The following is a 17,896-nucleotide window of genomic DNA, read 5'->3' on the forward strand; positions in this document are numbered from 1 at the left end:
GAGGCTCACAGAGGGGGTTATCCGACCACAAAGCCAAGGATGAGCTTGGGAAGCTGCAGGGGATAAGCCACGGCAGCACCCAGGTCTCAGCACAGCCAGGTGAGGGGCTACACACGGAGCTACAGATTTACCAACGGCACCAACGGGAGCGGGGAGTTGGGCAAATTCCTGCCAGCCGGAGCAGGGAGCAAGGAGAGGATTGCGCCAGGCTCCCAGACCATCCCTGCTCCACCCGCTGTGTGTCATCTCCTCCCGTGCCAGCAGGAGGGAGGGGGTGCTCCCTCCGTGCAGTGCCTGGCACCGCCATGCTGTGCTGAACACACCGGAAAAGGTGAGGCGAGGCACACCCAGCTCGCAGGCACCCCCTGCCTGTATTTACATGCTCCGAGGGCCATTCTTGCAAGTTCTTGCTCCCTTTTTTGTCCTGAGCGTGTTGGGAACGGGGTGGGAGGACAAGGGATGTGGCAGGCCCCGGGCAAGCTGATCCCTCGTTGGCACCACTTCCAGGTGTGTCTGAGCTTCCCTCCCGGGTCAGTTTGCTGTGCTGCTCCTGGAAGGTGCTGGTGGTGCTCATGTAGAGGCAGGGACTGACATTCCCAGGCTCACCCTGCACTGTCACAGTGTCACAGGACTGCAGCCGACAGCCCCCGCGCGAAAAAGGTGACGTTCCTGTCCTGGATCTTGTACTGGTAGATCTGGACCAGATCCTGCTCCGCCGCCTGCCGCAAGGACAATCTCTTGATTATCTTAATCTGCAAAGGGAAAGGAATAGGAACACTGTCCCTTTGGCTGCCCAGAGCATCCTTGCTCCCCATGCCTCTGGCTGGCCTGCAGGGAAGGGGGGTCACTGATAAATAATCCAGCAGCAGCTGCCTGTCCCCGTGCCCTTGGTGGCAGCCCCCGATGAGGGATCACACAAGTGTCAGCACCCTCCCAGCCCTGCAGGGATCACCACAGGCCAGGCTCAGATCCACCATTTGGGGAAACTTCCCAGGAAAGTTAGCCATCACCATCACCCGGGAAAGCTTTGGGAATTGGGGAGTCCCAGGTGGCAGGATGTCCCTGAATATCCCTGCAGAAGCAGTGACAGCTGGGTGCTCCAGCAGATACTGATGCCCACGGTATTACTCCTTAGCCACACTGCAGCCTGGGCTGTCTCCCACAACCCCAGGGCCTGCAGTGCTGTAGGTGACAGGGACACGTGCCACCTGTCCATGCTCTGCTGTGCCTCACCTGCCCGTGAACATCCTTGCAGAAGCCGGTGGCCAGCCCCTCTGCCCACAGGATGAGGTCGCTGTGATGACACAGGGAGTTCACAACCAGTTCATTCTCCTCATCTTCCGAATCCTCGTTGCTGTGAACCAGCACCACGACGTTGCCCTGGAACGGGAGCAGGAGGCAGGGATGAGGCCCTGGCTGGGCCTAATCCCTTAGGGGAAGGATGGGGGGTGGCAACAGGAGCTTTCACAAACACCCCATCTAAGCTCCAGCTTGGTCTGAATTCCACTGGGAAAATAACCAGCAGCTGCTGATGGAGAGGCTGGACATGCCCCAGCCAGAAACCCCCCATACCCTGGGCTGATCCCCCAGCGTGGGCAGCAGGGGAGGGGGGATTCTGCTCCTCTGCCCCACTCAGGTGAGACCCCACCTGCAGAGCTGCCTCCAGCTCTGGGGCCCAAATCAGAGGTGTCCCTGCCCATGGCATATGTGATCTTTAAGGTCCCTTCCAACCCAGGCCACTCTATGACATATACACACTGAAGAGCTCACTGTACATTGTGTACACACACACACATACATGTAACGTGCAGTCTAAAAATACCTCAAGCCTTTGTAAGGAGACAGTGGCTGAACCAGTCTGTCAGGCTAGGCAGATGGCACTGACTGAATTCAGAGCAGGTAAATAAAGAGACGGCCAAAGGGCTGCAGCAAGGCTCACACCCTCACAGCTCTGACAGAGAGCAAACACCTCCACAACACACCGACTCTATTAACATCCACCCCAAGAGACTCTGCCTCAGCCCATGCAAGTCACCACTGACTTAAAATAACATGAATTCTCAATCAATTAAAATGTACTTTAAAGCTTCAGAACACCTCAGACAGAAATAGCAAGGTGTTAGCGTGGTTTAGCATCTTTTTTAGCTCTTCGGAGGTAAATATTCTCTGCAATCAGACCATCCCCTGTCAGCATGTAGAGCCCAACACCCCATGCTGTGTGGCTGTGTGAAGTGCAGGGTGACAACACCCAACATCAGCTCATTCCTCACTCCTGCAGGGAAGTGCCCATGGAGGGGATGCCACCTGTGATGGCAGTTTGGATGTGGCTGTGAGCACTTCTGCTGTGGTGCTCTCAGGAGTCACCACGTCGCTGGGAGACCTCTGTAGATCATCACCCTGCCTTGGGGACCAGCCAGAGCAGCCACCCTGGAGGGTGGTGGGAACAGGGACTGGGGTGCCCCCCAAGGGCTCCTTCATTTCTGTCCCCTGCGAGACTCACCAGCCCCTCACATGACCTGTTTCCACCCCCGCCCTCCCACACAGGGGTGTGAGTCAGGATCTCTGGAGAGCCAGGAGCTCCAAATAACACTGTTTTACACCTCAAATCCCTGTTCATACATCAGAGACACAGAGAACCCTTCTCTGGGCAGCATCTCCCAGGAACCTAGCTGAACAGGAGCCTGCACAGGTACTCAAGGACCCACACAACTCCCCAGAGTGGCCCCAGAGCAATGATCTGAACTCCCTGGACAGCCACAGCCTTCCAAAAACCTCATCAAGGTCAGGTAGAAGGAGAGAATCAAGCCAGGCTTTGCTCTGGAGCCTCTGTGCACAGCCCAGAGCCCACGGGAAGCAGTACCTTCAGCTGGCAGCACACAGACACGCGGCAGTAGTGGATGAAGTCCAGCACAGCCACTGGTGCAGCCCCCAGGCTCAGCAGGACACTGAGGTCGTCCACCAGCAGCACGGGGCCTTTCCAGGAATCACCATCAGCAGGAGTCAGGGACACCCGCACGAAGTCAAACAAGGCTCTGAGGTCAGAGGTGCTCCCACTGGAAGAGATGAAGGAGGTGTCAGGGGCTCGGCACTGCGTGTCCCCCTCCTGACCCACTGACCCAGAGTGGTATCACCATCCTGCCCCCTCCCTGCTGTGACAGAGATCTCCTCACTGCCCTTCAGCCACTGCTCCTTTACACCTGTGTGTGGTGAAACCCTCCTGCCCTGCTCCAGGGATCCTGGAATGGTTTGGGTGGGAAGGAAACTCAAAGCCCATCCAGTGCCACCCCTCTGCCCTGGGCAGGAACACCTTCCACTATCCCAGGTTGCTCCAAGCCCCGTCCAACCTCGCCTTGGACACTGTCAGGGAAGTGTTTGGCCTTTGCTGAGCTTCCCAGGCGACACGGAGAGAATAAAGCAAGAATAAACCCAAAAGCCAGCAGGGATAAAGCAGCACTGTTCTCTTTGATAAGAATAAAACTCAAAATAATGACAGAAGGGAATAAAAACACATGGCTGGGGTTTCATTTGACACAAACCTGTGGAGTGATGAAATAAATGGTTTTTTAGACCTGTGACATGCTTGGCAATGAGGATGGGGGTGGAAGTTCCCCTAAACTTCTGGAAAGGGGGACAGGATGCCTCCATGAGCAGCAGCGAGGGACAGGCCAGGACACTTAGGGGGATGTGCACAGGGCTGGCATTTCCCTTCACTCGGTGTCCAGCTCTGAGTCCTTGGGCCTTGGAGGGGAGTGCAAAGGGCAGTGGGAGCCAGTCCTGGACCTTGGGTGGTGCTCCTGGTGGCAGCAGATATGAGGAGGAACACTCCATGCCCAGGCTCACCTCAGAAACTGCAGAGGACTGGGCTGTCCTGGCTGCTCCTCCTCCCCAAACAGGAGGTCAAGGCAGGACTTGAGGCCCTCCAGGAAGACGAGCTGTCCCCGCTCCTTGGCAGCTGCCAGACTGACTCCCTCGAGAGAGGAAAACATTAGGTTTCAGAGTGAACACTTATAGAAAATGGTGCACACAGAACCACGCGGGTCAACAGCTGAATTTGCATTCTTACTTGAATCAAATCTTATCTAAATGTGCTGATAAAGTCAGTGCTTCAGGGATGAAATGGGCACTTGTGTTACAGTCACTGGTGGCACATTCGCTCTTCTGTACTTTACCAGAAGATAACAAAAACACACTGTGATTTGGGGCCTCAAACATCCCGGAATTCCTCCTGGGAAGCCAGCTTGGTGGCATGGGAGAAAATCAGCTGCCTGTCCAGAGGCAGGGAGAGGATGGCCCAGGTTTCTCCAAGAGCTGCTGTGAGCAATTCCTTCACCTCCCTTCCTGGGTGGTGAAAGCTTTTGTTTTTCACTATCTCCAGATCATGCCTGTGGCAATGACGGCTCCTGGCACAGCCCACGCAGCTGAGATGGGCACTGCCTGGATCCTCGAGAGCTTCGTGGGCTGGGCATCCCAACACTTGCACAACACCTGGGAGAGGGCAGCCAGAGCTCCCACGGGAAGCAGCCCTGGCTCCACTTGGAGGAGGAGGAGGGACCACGACAAACGCCTGGGGCTTCGACTCAAACTCAGCTGGCTCAAAGCCCTGCCTGGTGGTGAGGCCAATGGAGAGCCACGTGTTGGGAATGTCCAGCTCCAACAGAGACATCCCAGAGCTTCAGCAGACACGGAGATGACTCCAGCTGAGATCACAGAATTCTACAAAGGTTTGGGTTGCAGGGATGTTTAAAGACCATTCAGTTCCATCCCTCTACAGGGACACCTTCCATTAGACTAGGTTGCTCCAAGCCCTGTCAAGGGCTGAGGGAGCCGGGGGGGCTCAGCCTGGAGAAGGGGAGGCTCAGGGGGGACCTTCTTGCTCTCCACAGTTTCTTCTCAAAAAGGGTGGTCAGGCATCGGAAGGGGCTGCCCAGGGCAGTGGAGGAGTCACCATCCCTGGGGGGATTTAAAAGCCTTGTGGATGTGGCACTTGGGAACATGGGTTAGTGGTGGTCTTGGCAGTGCTGGGGGACAGGTGGATGCAATGATCCTTGAGGGCTTTTCCAACCTCAATGATTCCTTGATCATGCGCAGTATAATTATTTCCTGGAGGATTGGACTAGGTGACCTTTTCAGGTGTCTTCCGACCCAAACTATTCCATGATTATCTTCCCAGGCTCAATTTTGCAGCACTATCACTTTGTAACACAGATATTAAGAATAATCTGAGGCCTGAGTGAACTCCCATCTGCTGGCATTTGTTCCCTGATTTAAATGGAAGCTGCTTGCACTCCCAACCTTGTGAATCCTGCTACCTGAGAAAAATGCTTCCTCTATTTTCCTTCTACACAGTTGGGAAGGAATCTATGCCTGAATGCTCATTCCCTCTTCAAACTCCCCCTATAAAGCAATAGATTTTTTTTGACACCACCCCTCAGTAACAGCTTCAGAAATATCAGCGTTATTGGGCAATTCCAAGCACACACCATGGAAAACTTCCTAGCCAAGGACAGAACCACCTTTATGTGGCAGGTGAGGAGCGGGGAACAGCCAGCAAATAAATACCTGCCATGCCATAAAGAAGGGCTGGGCTGCACAGCAGCCTCACAAACCTCATTCCCTCAGGGATTTCTGCAGTCCACAGGACTGGGAACCTGCTGAAATGCCGTGACTAAATTCACTATTAATAAAAATAATTCAACAACTGATTTTACCTTTGTTTCAGCCATTTCTTCCTGCACACACAAACTCTCTGTACCTCAGATCTGCAAGAAGTGTCCCCTCTTTAGAAGGGAGCTCAGTGCTGTGCCACTGGGGCCTGCCTGGGTGACAGAGAAGGTCCACAGCAGCCAGGGACAGGGTGCCTCTGTGTCAGACCAAGAATTCGACCCCCTCAGTGCCACGGCATGGACCCAGCAAGTCCAGCCTCATTTCCAGCGGGGGGCCCAGGTCCCAGGGAGACCTGGACTCACCCACTGCAGTCACCTACCACAGCAAACCTCTGCCTGACTCCCTGCTAGCAGCTCACCCAGTGTGACCACTGGAAGCAGCACAGGAAGCATCAGACAGCTTGGAAAAGTGGGAAGAGTGCTCAAAATGGCCAGTGGCACCTTCCTGAGTGCACAGACAGGACCGATGCCCCTGCAGGACTGACATACCCGTGTCACAGCCACAGCGCTGCCCAGCCCTCAAACAGCCTGAAAGCTTTCATTCCGTGCCAGCATCCCGCTCCATTACCCTGGGGCACAGGGACATTATTTCTGGCACGCTGTCAGCCATCGATCCAGCCCAGGAATGCTCCTGCAGCAGCAGCTCAGCTGCTCCTGCCCCTCTGCGTGGTGCCCTCCAGCCTGCCAGCAGTGACAGCCCCTCAAACCAGAGCTGCCACTCACCGCTGGCCATTCCATACGGGAAAGCAAAATATCTGAAGGACAGAACAAGGAATGGAGTGTGCAAAGCTGGGGGAATGAGCTCCATCAGCAAACAGCTGTGGGACAAAGTGTGGCCATCAGTGATCAGGCCAGGCCACATCCTCCAGGCTGTGAACTCGAAGCAGGGGACAGGAGATGGGCATCAAATGGGGAAAAATCTGGTTTCCCTTTAAAACAAACTTTGTAAAAGTGAGGGTGGGAACATCAACCTGGCAGGGTGCCCTGGTGCTGTTTGTCCTCATATAGCCCTGCATGTTCTCTGCAAGGTCAGGGCCAATAACATCGACAGTGCCTTAAAATGAAGTGTAGGTCCTCAGGAAAAGAGGACACAGGCACAAAAAGCCAGGGAAGCTTCTCCTGCAAGATACATCCCTGCAGTTAGCTAACACGTAAGTAAGTGGTTTGGGACTTGTAACACCTGGTAGCTGGGAAAACAGCAAGCCCTTAGAAGCATCACTTCAGCTGTGTATAAATACTCACTGTATCACCACACACCAGTGCTACAAGTGTCACTGTACAGACTGTACAATCCACCCTGGCTCCAGGAGCCTCCTCCTGGGCCTGGGACTACCCTGCTCCCTAAAGAAACTGGAGCATTGCTCAGTTCTGAAGCTCTTCCAAGTGCAGTCTTTCCTAAGGGCATAGTCAGTCACAGAATCACTGAAGCTGGAAAAGGCCTCTGAGTCCATCAAGTCCAACGATTCCCCCAGCACTGCCAAGGCCACCCCTGCCCCATGTCCCCAAGTGCCACATCCACAAGGCTGTTAAATCCCTCCAGCAATGGGCACTCCACCCCTGCCCTGGGCAGCTGTGCCAGGGCCAGACAGCCCTTCTGGGGAAGGAATGTTCCCAATATCCAACCTGAGCCTCCCCTGGCCCAGCCTGAGGCCGTTCCCTCTCCTCCTGTCCCTGTTCCCTTCGAGCAGAGCCCGACCCCCCCAGCTGCCCCCTCCTGTCAGGGACTTGTGCAGAGCCACAAGGTCCCCCCTGAGCCTCCTTTGCTCCAGCCTGAGCCCCTTTCCCAGCTCCCTCAGCCGCTCCTGGGGCTACAGACCCTTTCCCAGCTCCATTCTCTTCCCTGGACACACTCTGTCCTGTACCTGGGGACCCCAGAACTGCCCCCAGGACTGGAGGTGCCTCAGCAGTGCCAGCACAGCAGATGGGCCCTGTCCTCGGCCTGTGGCCACACCACTACTGGTCTCCAGTAACGATCTACAGCAACAAGTTCTTAAGCAAATTTAAGAGTGAAACTACCCTGCCAAGAACCACCTTTTCTGAGCCTGACGTGTTCACCTGCGCAAAGAAGGATTACAGCAAAGAGAAGATGCGATGGAAACTTGGATATAAATAACTGATGTTACGACCTCCGGCTCCTCAGAGCTTGGGAGGAATTCACAGCAACGACCTCAGGGGCACCTATGAAGCTGCAATGCAAGAGTGACTCAGAGCTGAAAGCAGCTCAGTGCTTCTCTGAGCTGTGCTTATCACCTCCTTCGTGGCAGCCACCTTTTGTTCAAGTATCAGACAGCAAATCACTTCCATTTGCATCGCATGTGTGCTCCAGCTAACCCCACGTTCTCTCCCTCCTAAGCCTCTCCGTCGAGGGAGATGTCAGCAGCTCCCAGTAAGAGCACACCAGGAAATCTCACTGCATTAGGAAACACACCAACTTCAGGAGCAGGCAAGGACCCCGTATTCAACAGCTGAATCTCCTCCCCACACCAGTTGCTGTGCCCCATTTCCTGCCCCACTCAGCAAGTTCCCTCCAAGATTTCCTCCTCTCTGCACCACAAAGGCCAGGACAGCTCTGTACTTGTGGGGGGTGGTTTGCTCAGCCAGGGGGATCCCCTCCACAGGGGAATCACACCTTGAGTATCCACCTGTGAGTTACAGCTCCGTGGGGGAACACTGTGTTTGCTCAGCCCACTGCATGTACCCCGGACCACTGCACTCCTTCCAAAAGGTAAAAACTGAGCAGTAAATAAAATACCGTTGTTTAGCAGCACCATGCTTACAGTGGGGAATACAACACCTGGTTCCTCAACACCTGGGAGTCTTTATGAGAAGCAGTGCCAGTGGAATTCCCAGCAGAACCAGAGGAGGGAGGACCAATGCAAGCCCTCATCCCTTCAGCCCTGGAAGGTCACCTGGACTTCCCACCTGGAGCATTTCACCTTGGAATGTTGTACAAAGAGCTGAGTGAAGCAGTTTGGAGCTCAGACAATTTGCTGACACGCAGAATTACCCTGCCTGCTTTGTCTCTCTGTTTCCTCATTTCAGGGTACAAATAATCCTTGCCCAACTCACCACGGGAAGGAAATCCCTAGGAATATACCCGTGGCTCCTCACAGAGCTCAAAGTGATGGCTCAGCCCAGGGCCCAAATGAGGCACTTGGGTGTCCTTGTGAACAGGTGACTCAGCCCTCCATCCCAACAGGATCCAGAAGACAGGGGACAAAGTCACCTCAGGAGCTCCTGCAGGTGTACAGCAGCCCTGGGAACACGGCCACCAGGGCATTTTCCTCCCCAGAGGATTAAGGAACTTCCATCTACTAGTCTGGGCCTGTCTGGGGAACGCTGATCCCCAGAAAACATTTCTAAGCACAAAGCAAGCAGCCATCCAGCTCTTGGCAGGGCAGAGCCTGTGGGGCACCTCGCAGCCAAGTTTTTGCCCTAAAGTGCTCTTCGTGCCTCATCACAGGAGCACCAATCCTAACTGTCCCCATCAAGACCTGGAAACATTTGCTCACACACAATTCCTGCTCCCCATTCCCATTCCTTCCCACCCAACAGAAACTACCTGGACCTGTAATAATGAACCCACCAAGAGACTCACCAGTTTCTGCGCCACGATGTTGTAGTGGCTGAAGGACTGGAGCAGGGCCACAAAGCAAACCTTGCAGCCAGCTGGGGAGGGACAAAAGCACACATTAGCAGCTCCACTTGGCAGCTGACATTATCAAAGCTCGTAAATCACAGCAGCCAGGCCACAGATCTGTTTGGAAGGACCTTGAAGTGACGCAGGTCTACACAGACCCTCCCCTGCTTTTCAATTTTTACCCTTCTAGACGATATCCACATTAGGGAAAACGTTAGTTTTAAAAGAGAAGGAAAGAAGGAAAAAGATTACTTTAAAAAATGTAAGGCCCCTTTTCTGCCTCGTGCCAGGCCAGCCTGGGACCTGCTGGCCCAGTTTGCTGGTGTTACTGTAAGAAGGCCAAGGGCTAGCCAAAACACTGAACTACTGAAACCAGGGACATGCCAAAAATCCCCATTTTGGCTCACACAGGGCAAGTGACCTTGACTAGAAAAACACACAGAACAAGCAATTGTGTCAGACACCTAAATAAAATGTGATTTTGGAACACGGTTTGGGTATGAACATAATCAGTGTTTGTCGGACATGGCTTGCAAACAAGTCAGTGGCCCCATGTGAACCTTCAGAGCTCCCAAAGGTTTTGGGCACCAAGTGGACAACATGGTGGTGCTGCAAACATGGGATAACTGCACCCAGGTCCTGGGCTGGAAAGGGGCAGGGGACAGCCAGCACACCTGTTCTGAGACACGTTAATATCCCACAGGGCTGCCCACCCACCAGTGATGGAAGGCTTCTCCCAGGCAGACAGGCAGCTCCGGACAGCGACTCCCAGGGCAGTACCAATTCCCAGGGCACTGCTGCAGGGCAGCACATCAGCAGAGCCCAAGGCAGTGTCTGGCAGGTCTCTTTGAACCATTCATGCTGTTACCAACCCACTTTCCATGGGATTTCCTTCAGTTTCCCTCTGTTCCGTTAAGTAAAAAGTATTTCAAAGCAGGGTAAAGCCCCAGCTGAGGCAGTGGCAGTTCTGGGGGGCAGCATGTCCTTGTCCCACACCCTGCCCAGCACTCTGAGCTCCCTTTCAGGCCTGACAGCACCAGATTTGCTGGGCTGGTGGCTGTGCCAGCAGAAAGCTGGAGGCTCTGCAGGGGCCAGGAGGTTACTCACAGGGGAAACTGTTCCCAGGAAAGTAATTAGACAACTTGCCAGGCTCTGTTTGTTTCTTTACTCACTGTGATCTTATCTGTTGTTAATTGATCCTGATATGTGTAATTACATCACAAAAATGGAGGCAGTGATGGAATATCAGTGAACACCTCCTGGTCAGAGCCTGTGCGATTTACAACCATCGCCACGACCCGTGACGAAACAAGGCACAGAATTACAGGATGCACCCAAGTCAGGACTGGGATCCATAAATCCTAACCCCAAAGCTTTGGGTTTATATGAGGATACTTCACACTCTGCAAAACTGCCCGCTGCTCATGGAGCAACCCTGAAGGGACCTCCAAGGTTTCCCTGCCTCAGAGAGCGCTGCTGCTGACCCACCTCTGAGGTAGAAGGAGAGGAAGTGGTGCACCAGGAAGCTGCCATCTGTCCGGGAGTCTCGCAGCAGCGTAAATTTACCCTGGAAAAGAAGAAGCAAAATAACTCAACAGAGTAAGGTGAGGGCACAAACTGCTCCTGGTAGACAAGATGTTGGCTCAAGGTACAGGAAACTCTGCAGGTATTACTCAGAGAAAGAAGTGGACAAGCAGAGCTCCAGCTGCCTGCCTGTTTACAGAGGGATGCCAGCACTTCCTCTGGACTCAGCCCACAGGGAGGCATCTGAATCACAGCATTGCTAAGGTTGGAAAAGCCCTCTGAGCCCATCAAGTCCAACCATCAACCCAGGACAACCATTAACCCAGAATTGCCAAGCTCACCACTGAACCACATCCCACATGTCCATCAGCTAAAAACCCTTGTGCTCAACTGTGACCCCAGCTGGACCCCCACGCTCTGTGCCCACCAGGTGCCACCCCCTCCCCTGGAAACAACAGATACGGAGCACTGCGTTCCCAGCGCCGCCACATCCGGAGCCTCTGGTGCTGGACACCATCAAGGGGGTTCTGGGCAATTTCCACCTCCCAGCTTTATGCCCCTCTCCTCCAGTTCACAGGCATCTTTCTTCTCCGAGTGGCAGGGAGACAACAGTCACTCATTCCCGGTCCATTCTCCCCCTGCCACAGCCAGCATTGCCAGTGTGTTTAAAATGTCAGCACCTCTAGAGCTGCTGTTCCTCCTGTCCCCACACAGTCCTCCCTTGTCCTCTCTTCCAGGTTTACTTCCAACATGCCACCTTTGGGGTGGAAAACCTTATCACCAGAATTCTGTAGTGCAGCAGAGCTCTCAGCACAAGGTATAAACCTTGTTTTGATCAGGCAGGAAATTAATTCCGTTCATCAGTGCACACTCATTATCAGCCCCAGCTTCATCAAGGTGTTTGTTTCCATTAAAATCTTAGTCAGGATGTTTCTTTAATCAATACAAATCATAGAAGAGCTGCTTGGAAACACAAAGAACTTATCAAAGTAGGAGTTTTTCTACTCCCAGGAACAGAAAAAGCCTTTTGCAGCAACAAGCCATCTCTGCACAGGCAATTCCCAAGTCATCCAACAGAACAAACTCTGCGGTGCCTAAAGCAGAGCGAATGGAATGGCAAATATTGAACATGACTGCAGGGAATGCAAAGCAGAGGCCAGGGCAGGGAAGCTGCTCTCCCTCAGCCAGAGTGAGAGCTCCTCCCCCCCAAAAAAGGGTTATGCCTCAGTGGGCACTACGGTGACAGGGACACCGCCCTGAGACGTGCCCTGGATGAGCCTGGAGGAGACCTGTGCTCAAACAGCACAAGCCCAGACGTTCAGGGGTTTATCTTCTGCAACTCCATCCCCTTCAGCTCCCCTCTTCCCCACCGGAGCCCCGGGAAGAGCGGGCTGAGCGCTCCCGTGTGCCCTCCCTGCCGGCTGGCTCCCGCAGGCTGTGCTGGCACCGTGGGCCTTTGTCACTCTGAGCACACGGCCTTTTGCCGTTCCAAACCTTGCAGCCATCAGCCATCAACCCTGCCAGCCCTCACTGGGCTGTCGCACCGCAGCTGCTCAGACAGCACTGACAGAATCACTGGGTCACAGCCACTGAGGCTGGAAAAGGCCTCTGAGTCCATCAAGTCCAACGATTCCCCCAGCACCGCCAAGGCCACCCCTGCCCCATGTCCCCAAGTGCCACATCCACAATGGCTTTTAAATCCCTCCAGCAATGGGGACTCCACCACAGTCCCGGGCAGCTGTGCCAGGGCCAGACAGCCCTTCTGGGGAAGGAATGTTCCCAATATCCAACCTGAGCCTCCCCTGGCCCAGCCTGAGGCCGTTCCCTCTCCTCCTGTCCCTGTTCCCTTCGAGCAGAGCCCGACCCCCCCGGCTGCCCCCTCCTGTCAGGGACTTGTGCAGAGCCACAAGGTCCCCCCTGAGCCTCCTTTGCTCCAGCCTGAGCCCCTTTCCCAGCTCCCTCAGCCGCTCCTGGGGCTCCAGCCCCCCAAGGTCTTTCCCATGAGTGCCCAGAGCTGCCCCCAGGATCTGAGATGTCCTGGCAGTGCCAGCACAGTGAACGAGCACTGCCCTGGTCCTGTGGTCACACCAGTGCAGACACAACACCCACCGTGCCCACACAAGTAGGAAGCTAAGCAAAGCTGACAGGAACCTGTGGGGCTTTCCAAGGTCTGTGCTCACACTGTCTTCACACAGCTCCATCCCACAGACTACGAATATCAAGTTATTTAACAGCTGGCTGGAAGCAACCAGGTCCTTGGATGTCCTCACAGCAAGAGGAATTCTCCTGCTGAGAAGCAGGGAAGTCCTGGCCCCACCACCAGGATTTTGCTCACTGTCTCAGGAACCCCAGGGTCCCAGTTTGCCACCACAGACACGCAGGAGGAGATAAAATTCCATCTATTTGGGACCCAAATAGTCACGAAAGTATCAGAGGACTCAGATGTTGAGGAACCAGTCTCAAAATGGGAGATAGCTGCTCCACAAGTTGGCTTTTCAAGATCCTTATGAGCTGGATCAAACTGCTGTCCCAGTTGTTATTTCTTCTCCCTTCTCAGTCCCAGGAAGATGCTACCAGGGATGAAACCCTTCCAAAGGCAAAGCCTTCCTGTAGCATCTCCATGAACCCCAGCCAGTTCCAGCCATGCTCTGCCCTCACACTCTCAATACCTGCAGGCTATGAGGCAGAAGGTGCAGCAACTTGTTAGGAACTGCCAAAACCCCTTGGCAGGACAGCAGTGGGTGTGACAACCCCACAGTGACACGGCAGATACACCCACAGAGACACCCACGCTGGCAGCAGCTCCATCCACCCACCAGCCCTGCGGGGACAGCGCCTGTCAGAGCTTGGAAAACAGCACGGAGCAGGCGTGGAGCTGCAGGAATTGGGATGGCAGTGCCAGGAAGGAGAGGTTTGCAAAGGGCTGATGCTGTTACAGAGTGTGACACCAGGCCAGGCTGGGTATCCCAGCACACTCCAGGGATTAGCTCTGCACAGGGACTGGTGACACTGAGGGGGACTTGAGAACACAAATACTCATGATTTACTACCAGAGTAAACCAGATTTAATACCATGAGCATTGCAGGGCATGAAGTCAGTCCCTCCAGCACCCAGGAACACCGCCCGCTGGGCAGCCAGCCACACCGGTGTGACACCCAGACAAAGGAGAACCTGCGGAGTGTGGTGGGATGGGAAGAGCCAACTCAATCCAAGGGAATTCCTCGCACAGAGGAGGCCTTGGTCAGCTCCTGCTTTGGCTGCCAAGTCCAAACCCAGGATCTTGAGGCCAAATCTTTTGGTTTTGCTCTGTGGAATTTCCTGTTCACATCAAGGTGAGCTACCTGCCTCAGAAACCAAGCTCGTGGATGGCCACATTCCCGCTCACCCCACAGCTCCACCACTGAGCACAGGCCAACAAACTCCAAGCATTTCTCACTTAAGTGCTTCACGTGCATTAAAAACCCAACACCAACCCACAGGAACCACAGGGATTTGGGACTTTGTGCAGCCTCAGACTATCCTTTACAAGTACTGAGCCTTAGCCAACACCTGCATCAGATCTGCTTTGAGCCTCAAGGGCACTACCCCAAATTCTCCTCAGTATTGTTTCCCCATCAGACCAACCCTGCCCCACTCCAGGCAGCTTGACAAAGAATGACCTCAGAAGTATCTTCCAAATAAAGGACAAACCTGCCCTATTCCCATCATAAGCTGGTAGTAGGGCAAGGAGGGAAACTGGAGACAAAGGGGTACACAGACTTATAAAATAAATTATCACCCCAAACTTGCTTTTATTAACTAAGCTTGTAACTGTCAGGAAAAATATGGGATAACATGTAGCACACAGGTAATTTATTAATAATTACTGATGATACCAAGCTGGTGGTATGGTCACACACCAGAGGAAGGGATGGGGCATCCAGAGGGACCTGGAGAAGTTGAAGGAGTGGGTCCATGGGAACCTCATGAGATTCAACAAGACAAAATGCAAGGTGATGCACCTGGATCAGGACAATCCCCAGAATCAGCAAAGGCTGGGGGATGGATGGATGGATGAGCATAGCAGAAGGGCTTGGGGGTGCTGAGGGGTGAGAGCTGGACATGCCCCAGCCATGTGCCCTGAGCTGAGCTCCAGAGTGGGCAGCAGGAAATGGGGGATTCTGTCCCTCGGCCCCACTCAGGTGGGACCTGGAGCTGCTGGAGAGAGTCCAGAGGATCCCACGGAGCTGCTCCAGGGCTGGAGCCCCTCTGCTCTGGAGCCAGGCTGGGACAGCTGGGAATGTTCCCCTGGAGAAGGGAAGGACACAGGGAGAGCTCCGAGCCCCTTGCAGAGCCTAAAGGGGCTCCGGGAGAGCTGGAGAGGGACTGGGGACAAGGCCTGGAGGGACAGGACACAGGGAATGGCTTCCCACTGCCAGAGGGCAGGGATGGATGGGAGACTGGGAAGGAATTGTTCCCTGGGAGGGTGGGCAGGCCCTGGCACAGGGTGCCCAGAGCAGCTGTGGCTGCCCCTGGATCCCTGGCAGTGCCCAAGGCCAGGCTGGATGGGAACTGGAGCAGCCTGGAACACTGGAAGGTGTCCCTGCCCATGGCAGGAGGTGGGACCAGATGAGCTTTAATGTTCCTTCCAGCCCAAACCACTCTGGGATTCCATGACTGACGTTTTACCTGCACAGCTCTCACAGAGAGTGAGGGGGTTTAATTCCAGCGTGACTTCGTTAACACAAAACCTCCCTGGATATGCTCAACTAATTAATTTAGTGCCCTAAAGCACCTGTAGAACAGCTCCCCGCCCCAGAGCAGTGCCCGGCAGCGGGTCTAACGCCCAGTTCTGTTTTTATTCCCGCATGGCAGCACGCACGCAAAGACACACTGCGGGAACAGAGCTCGGCCGCTTCTCAGCGGCGGATGCCGGAGCCAGAGCCGTGAGAGGCGGCGGGGAGCCGGGAACGGGCGAGGGAAGAGCCGAAGGCGGCTCAGCTCCGGGACCGGCCGCGGCCGCCGCCTCCTCCTGCGGAGGCCGTACCCCTCCCAGCGTGCCCCGCCGCTCCCGGCAGCCCCGGCCCGTCCCTCCCGCCCTCTCAGCGCCCTCTCAGCGCCCTCTCACCGCGTCCGGGCGCTCCGGAGAGGCCCCGAGCAGCTCGTTCAGCTCCGCGAACATGGCGGGCGGCGCTGAGGAGCCGCGCAGGGCGGGAAACGCCGCGGGGCAGCGCATGCGCCGGGCGGGTGGCGCCGCCTGCTGGCAGGGCGGGGTGGTGCCGGAGCCGCCATTGCCGCTCCCGGGGACCGGCGTGCGCAGCCAATTAGCGGGGCTGCATCGCCAATTAGCGGGGCTGGATCGCCAATTAGCGGGGCTGCATCACTCATTAACGGCAGTAGATCGCTCATTAACAGGGCTGGAGCACCAATTAACGGGGCTGGGCGCACGTCCCACCGTCAGTTAAAGCGGCTGGATCCTGACCCTTATGGTTAATTAAGGTGCTAAATGGAACTGGATCCTCATCCCATCGTAATTAATGGGTCTGGATCCACATCCCGTTGTTCATAAAGGCACGAATTGGGCCTGGATCCCGGTTGCCACCACCAGTGCTGGCCTCCATGTGGCCTGGTGGCACTGGTCACCACTGACCCCAGGGTGCCCCCTGCCCCCGTTCAAACTCTGCCTTTCTGTGTCAGGTTTAATACATCTGGGAAGCACCTGGGACATTTTGGGACACGGGGATATTTGCAAGGGGTCTGTTACTCTCTCACTATTTCCTGTTTCATTATCAGCACGTTTGGGAAGTGCTGCACATCCGTTCGGCGACCAAAAATGATCTGCAGCAGCCCCTGAGCAGTAACAGCAAATTTACTATGCATAACCACCAGAATCCACATTCTTTGGTGTAATTTTTGCCTCCGAGCCTGAAATTGAGTTTTTCGGCACTTAATTCAGCTTTTCATTTGCTCCAGCAAAGCTTTTGTAACCGTATGAGTTTCATCATGGAAGCAGGGATTGCCCTGCTGAGGGGAGATGTGCCGGAGCTGCAGAGATGATTCTGGAGCCCGGGAGGTGCCAGGGGGACTGGAGAGAAGCCAGTGGAGCCTGGGATGTGCCAAGGAGCCTGGAGAGTAACTTCTGGAGCCCGGGATGTGCTCCAGAATGAGACTTGCAGAGGGGTTGCTGCGGGAGTCTGGGAAGTGCTGGGGAGGCTGCAGAGATGATTCTGGAGCCAGGGATGTGCCAGGGGGATTGGAGAGCAGAAAGTGGAGCCCAGGATGTGCTGAGGAGACGCTGCTGGAGCCCGGGATGCTGCTCTGTGAGCATTAGGGGGCATCCCACGATGCGATAAAAGCACGGAACGGGGACGGAGGCACTGCCGAGGCTCAGCACAGCTCATCCATCGGTGCTGCGCGACTGTGTGGGTTTAGAAGCGGGATTCCACGGGAGAAGGGCACAAACCTGTGGGAAACAGGGCTGCCGCCATCTGGGGAAGCCCCGGAGCTGCAGATTCCTGGGAAAAGAGCTGTGGGAACACAAGAGGTGCTTGCCTCGGTGTTCCCTCGCCTTCCCCTAGAATGACTCTCGTAGGAGAGATGGGCTGTGCGAGGATTTGGCTGAGGCACCGCGGCCGCGCCTCTGTCCTTATTCCTTATGTTTGTGTGTGTGTGTGCTACCTCTGAAATTCCCCATCCTGCTCTCCAGCCCTGCTTGGGAGCGCTCAGGACGAGCCGGCAGCCCCCGAGGTCCCCCAGAGCTCTGCCGCAGAGAGCGCTTGTGCCGGCCCCTTCCTTCCTGTGCCCGACCGGGCGGCCACTGAAAGGAACTGCCTCTCTTCTTTCCCTTTGATGCCTTCAGTCCTGTAAAAGCTGGAGCTGAAAGCTTCTTTAAAAGTCCAAACCGCTTTGCTTTTGTTCTCCCTCCCTTTCAGGGAGCTGGGAACCCCGCTCCGGTGCCGGGGGGCGCAGGAACCAGTCCCTGCCCTGTGCTGGTGCAGCCAGAGCCCGAATTCCTTCGGCAGCCTTTGAGAGAGCCTGGCTCCCTCCTGGCTCCTGGGTCACAGGGCTTGGCTGCAGAGCCCATTCCGA

The 17,896-nt window shown here is 55.2% G+C and overlaps 1 protein-coding gene across 1 annotated transcript; it reads right to left on the reverse strand.

The window, feature by feature from the left end:
- ELP6 (elongator acetyltransferase complex subunit 6) lies at positions 1–16,026 on the reverse strand. The gene is made up of 7 exons (XM_048303133.1): positions 15,936–16,026; positions 10,792–10,870; positions 9,262–9,332; positions 3,841–3,968; positions 2,861–3,053; positions 1,234–1,380; positions 1–752 (listed from the first exon to the last, which is right to left on the reverse strand). The coding sequence occupies exons 1-7, from the start codon at positions 15,987–15,989 to the stop codon at positions 624–626; spliced, it is 801 nt and encodes a 266-aa protein (XP_048159090.1). The 5' UTR covers positions 15,990–16,026; the 3' UTR covers positions 1–623.
- Positions 16,027–17,896: the final 1,870 nt, after the last annotated feature.

The sequence above is a fragment of the Corvus hawaiiensis genome, chromosome 1 (assembly GCF_020740725.1).
Source record: "Corvus hawaiiensis isolate bCorHaw1 chromosome 1, bCorHaw1.pri.cur, whole genome shotgun sequence".
Lineage (NCBI taxonomy): Eukaryota > Metazoa > Chordata > Aves > Passeriformes > Corvidae > Corvus > Corvus hawaiiensis.

What these genes read in the sequence shown, in the direction of transcription:
- ELP6 (XM_048303133.1), bottom strand. Translation starts at nt 15,989, where the DNA reads ATGTTCGCGGAGCTGAACGAGCTGCTCGGGGCCTCTCCGGAGCGCCCG. An exon ending in AGTCCTCTGCAGTTTCTGAG is followed by an intron (nt 3,054 to 3,840) that starts GTGAGCCTGGGC and finishes CATCTCTTCCAG; the next exon opens with TGGGAGCACCTCTGACCTCA. An exon ending in CTGTGTGCTGCCAGCTGAAG is followed by an intron (nt 1,381 to 2,860) that starts GTACTGCTTCCC and finishes CTCCCGTTCCAG; the next exon opens with GGCAACGTCGTGGTGCTGGT.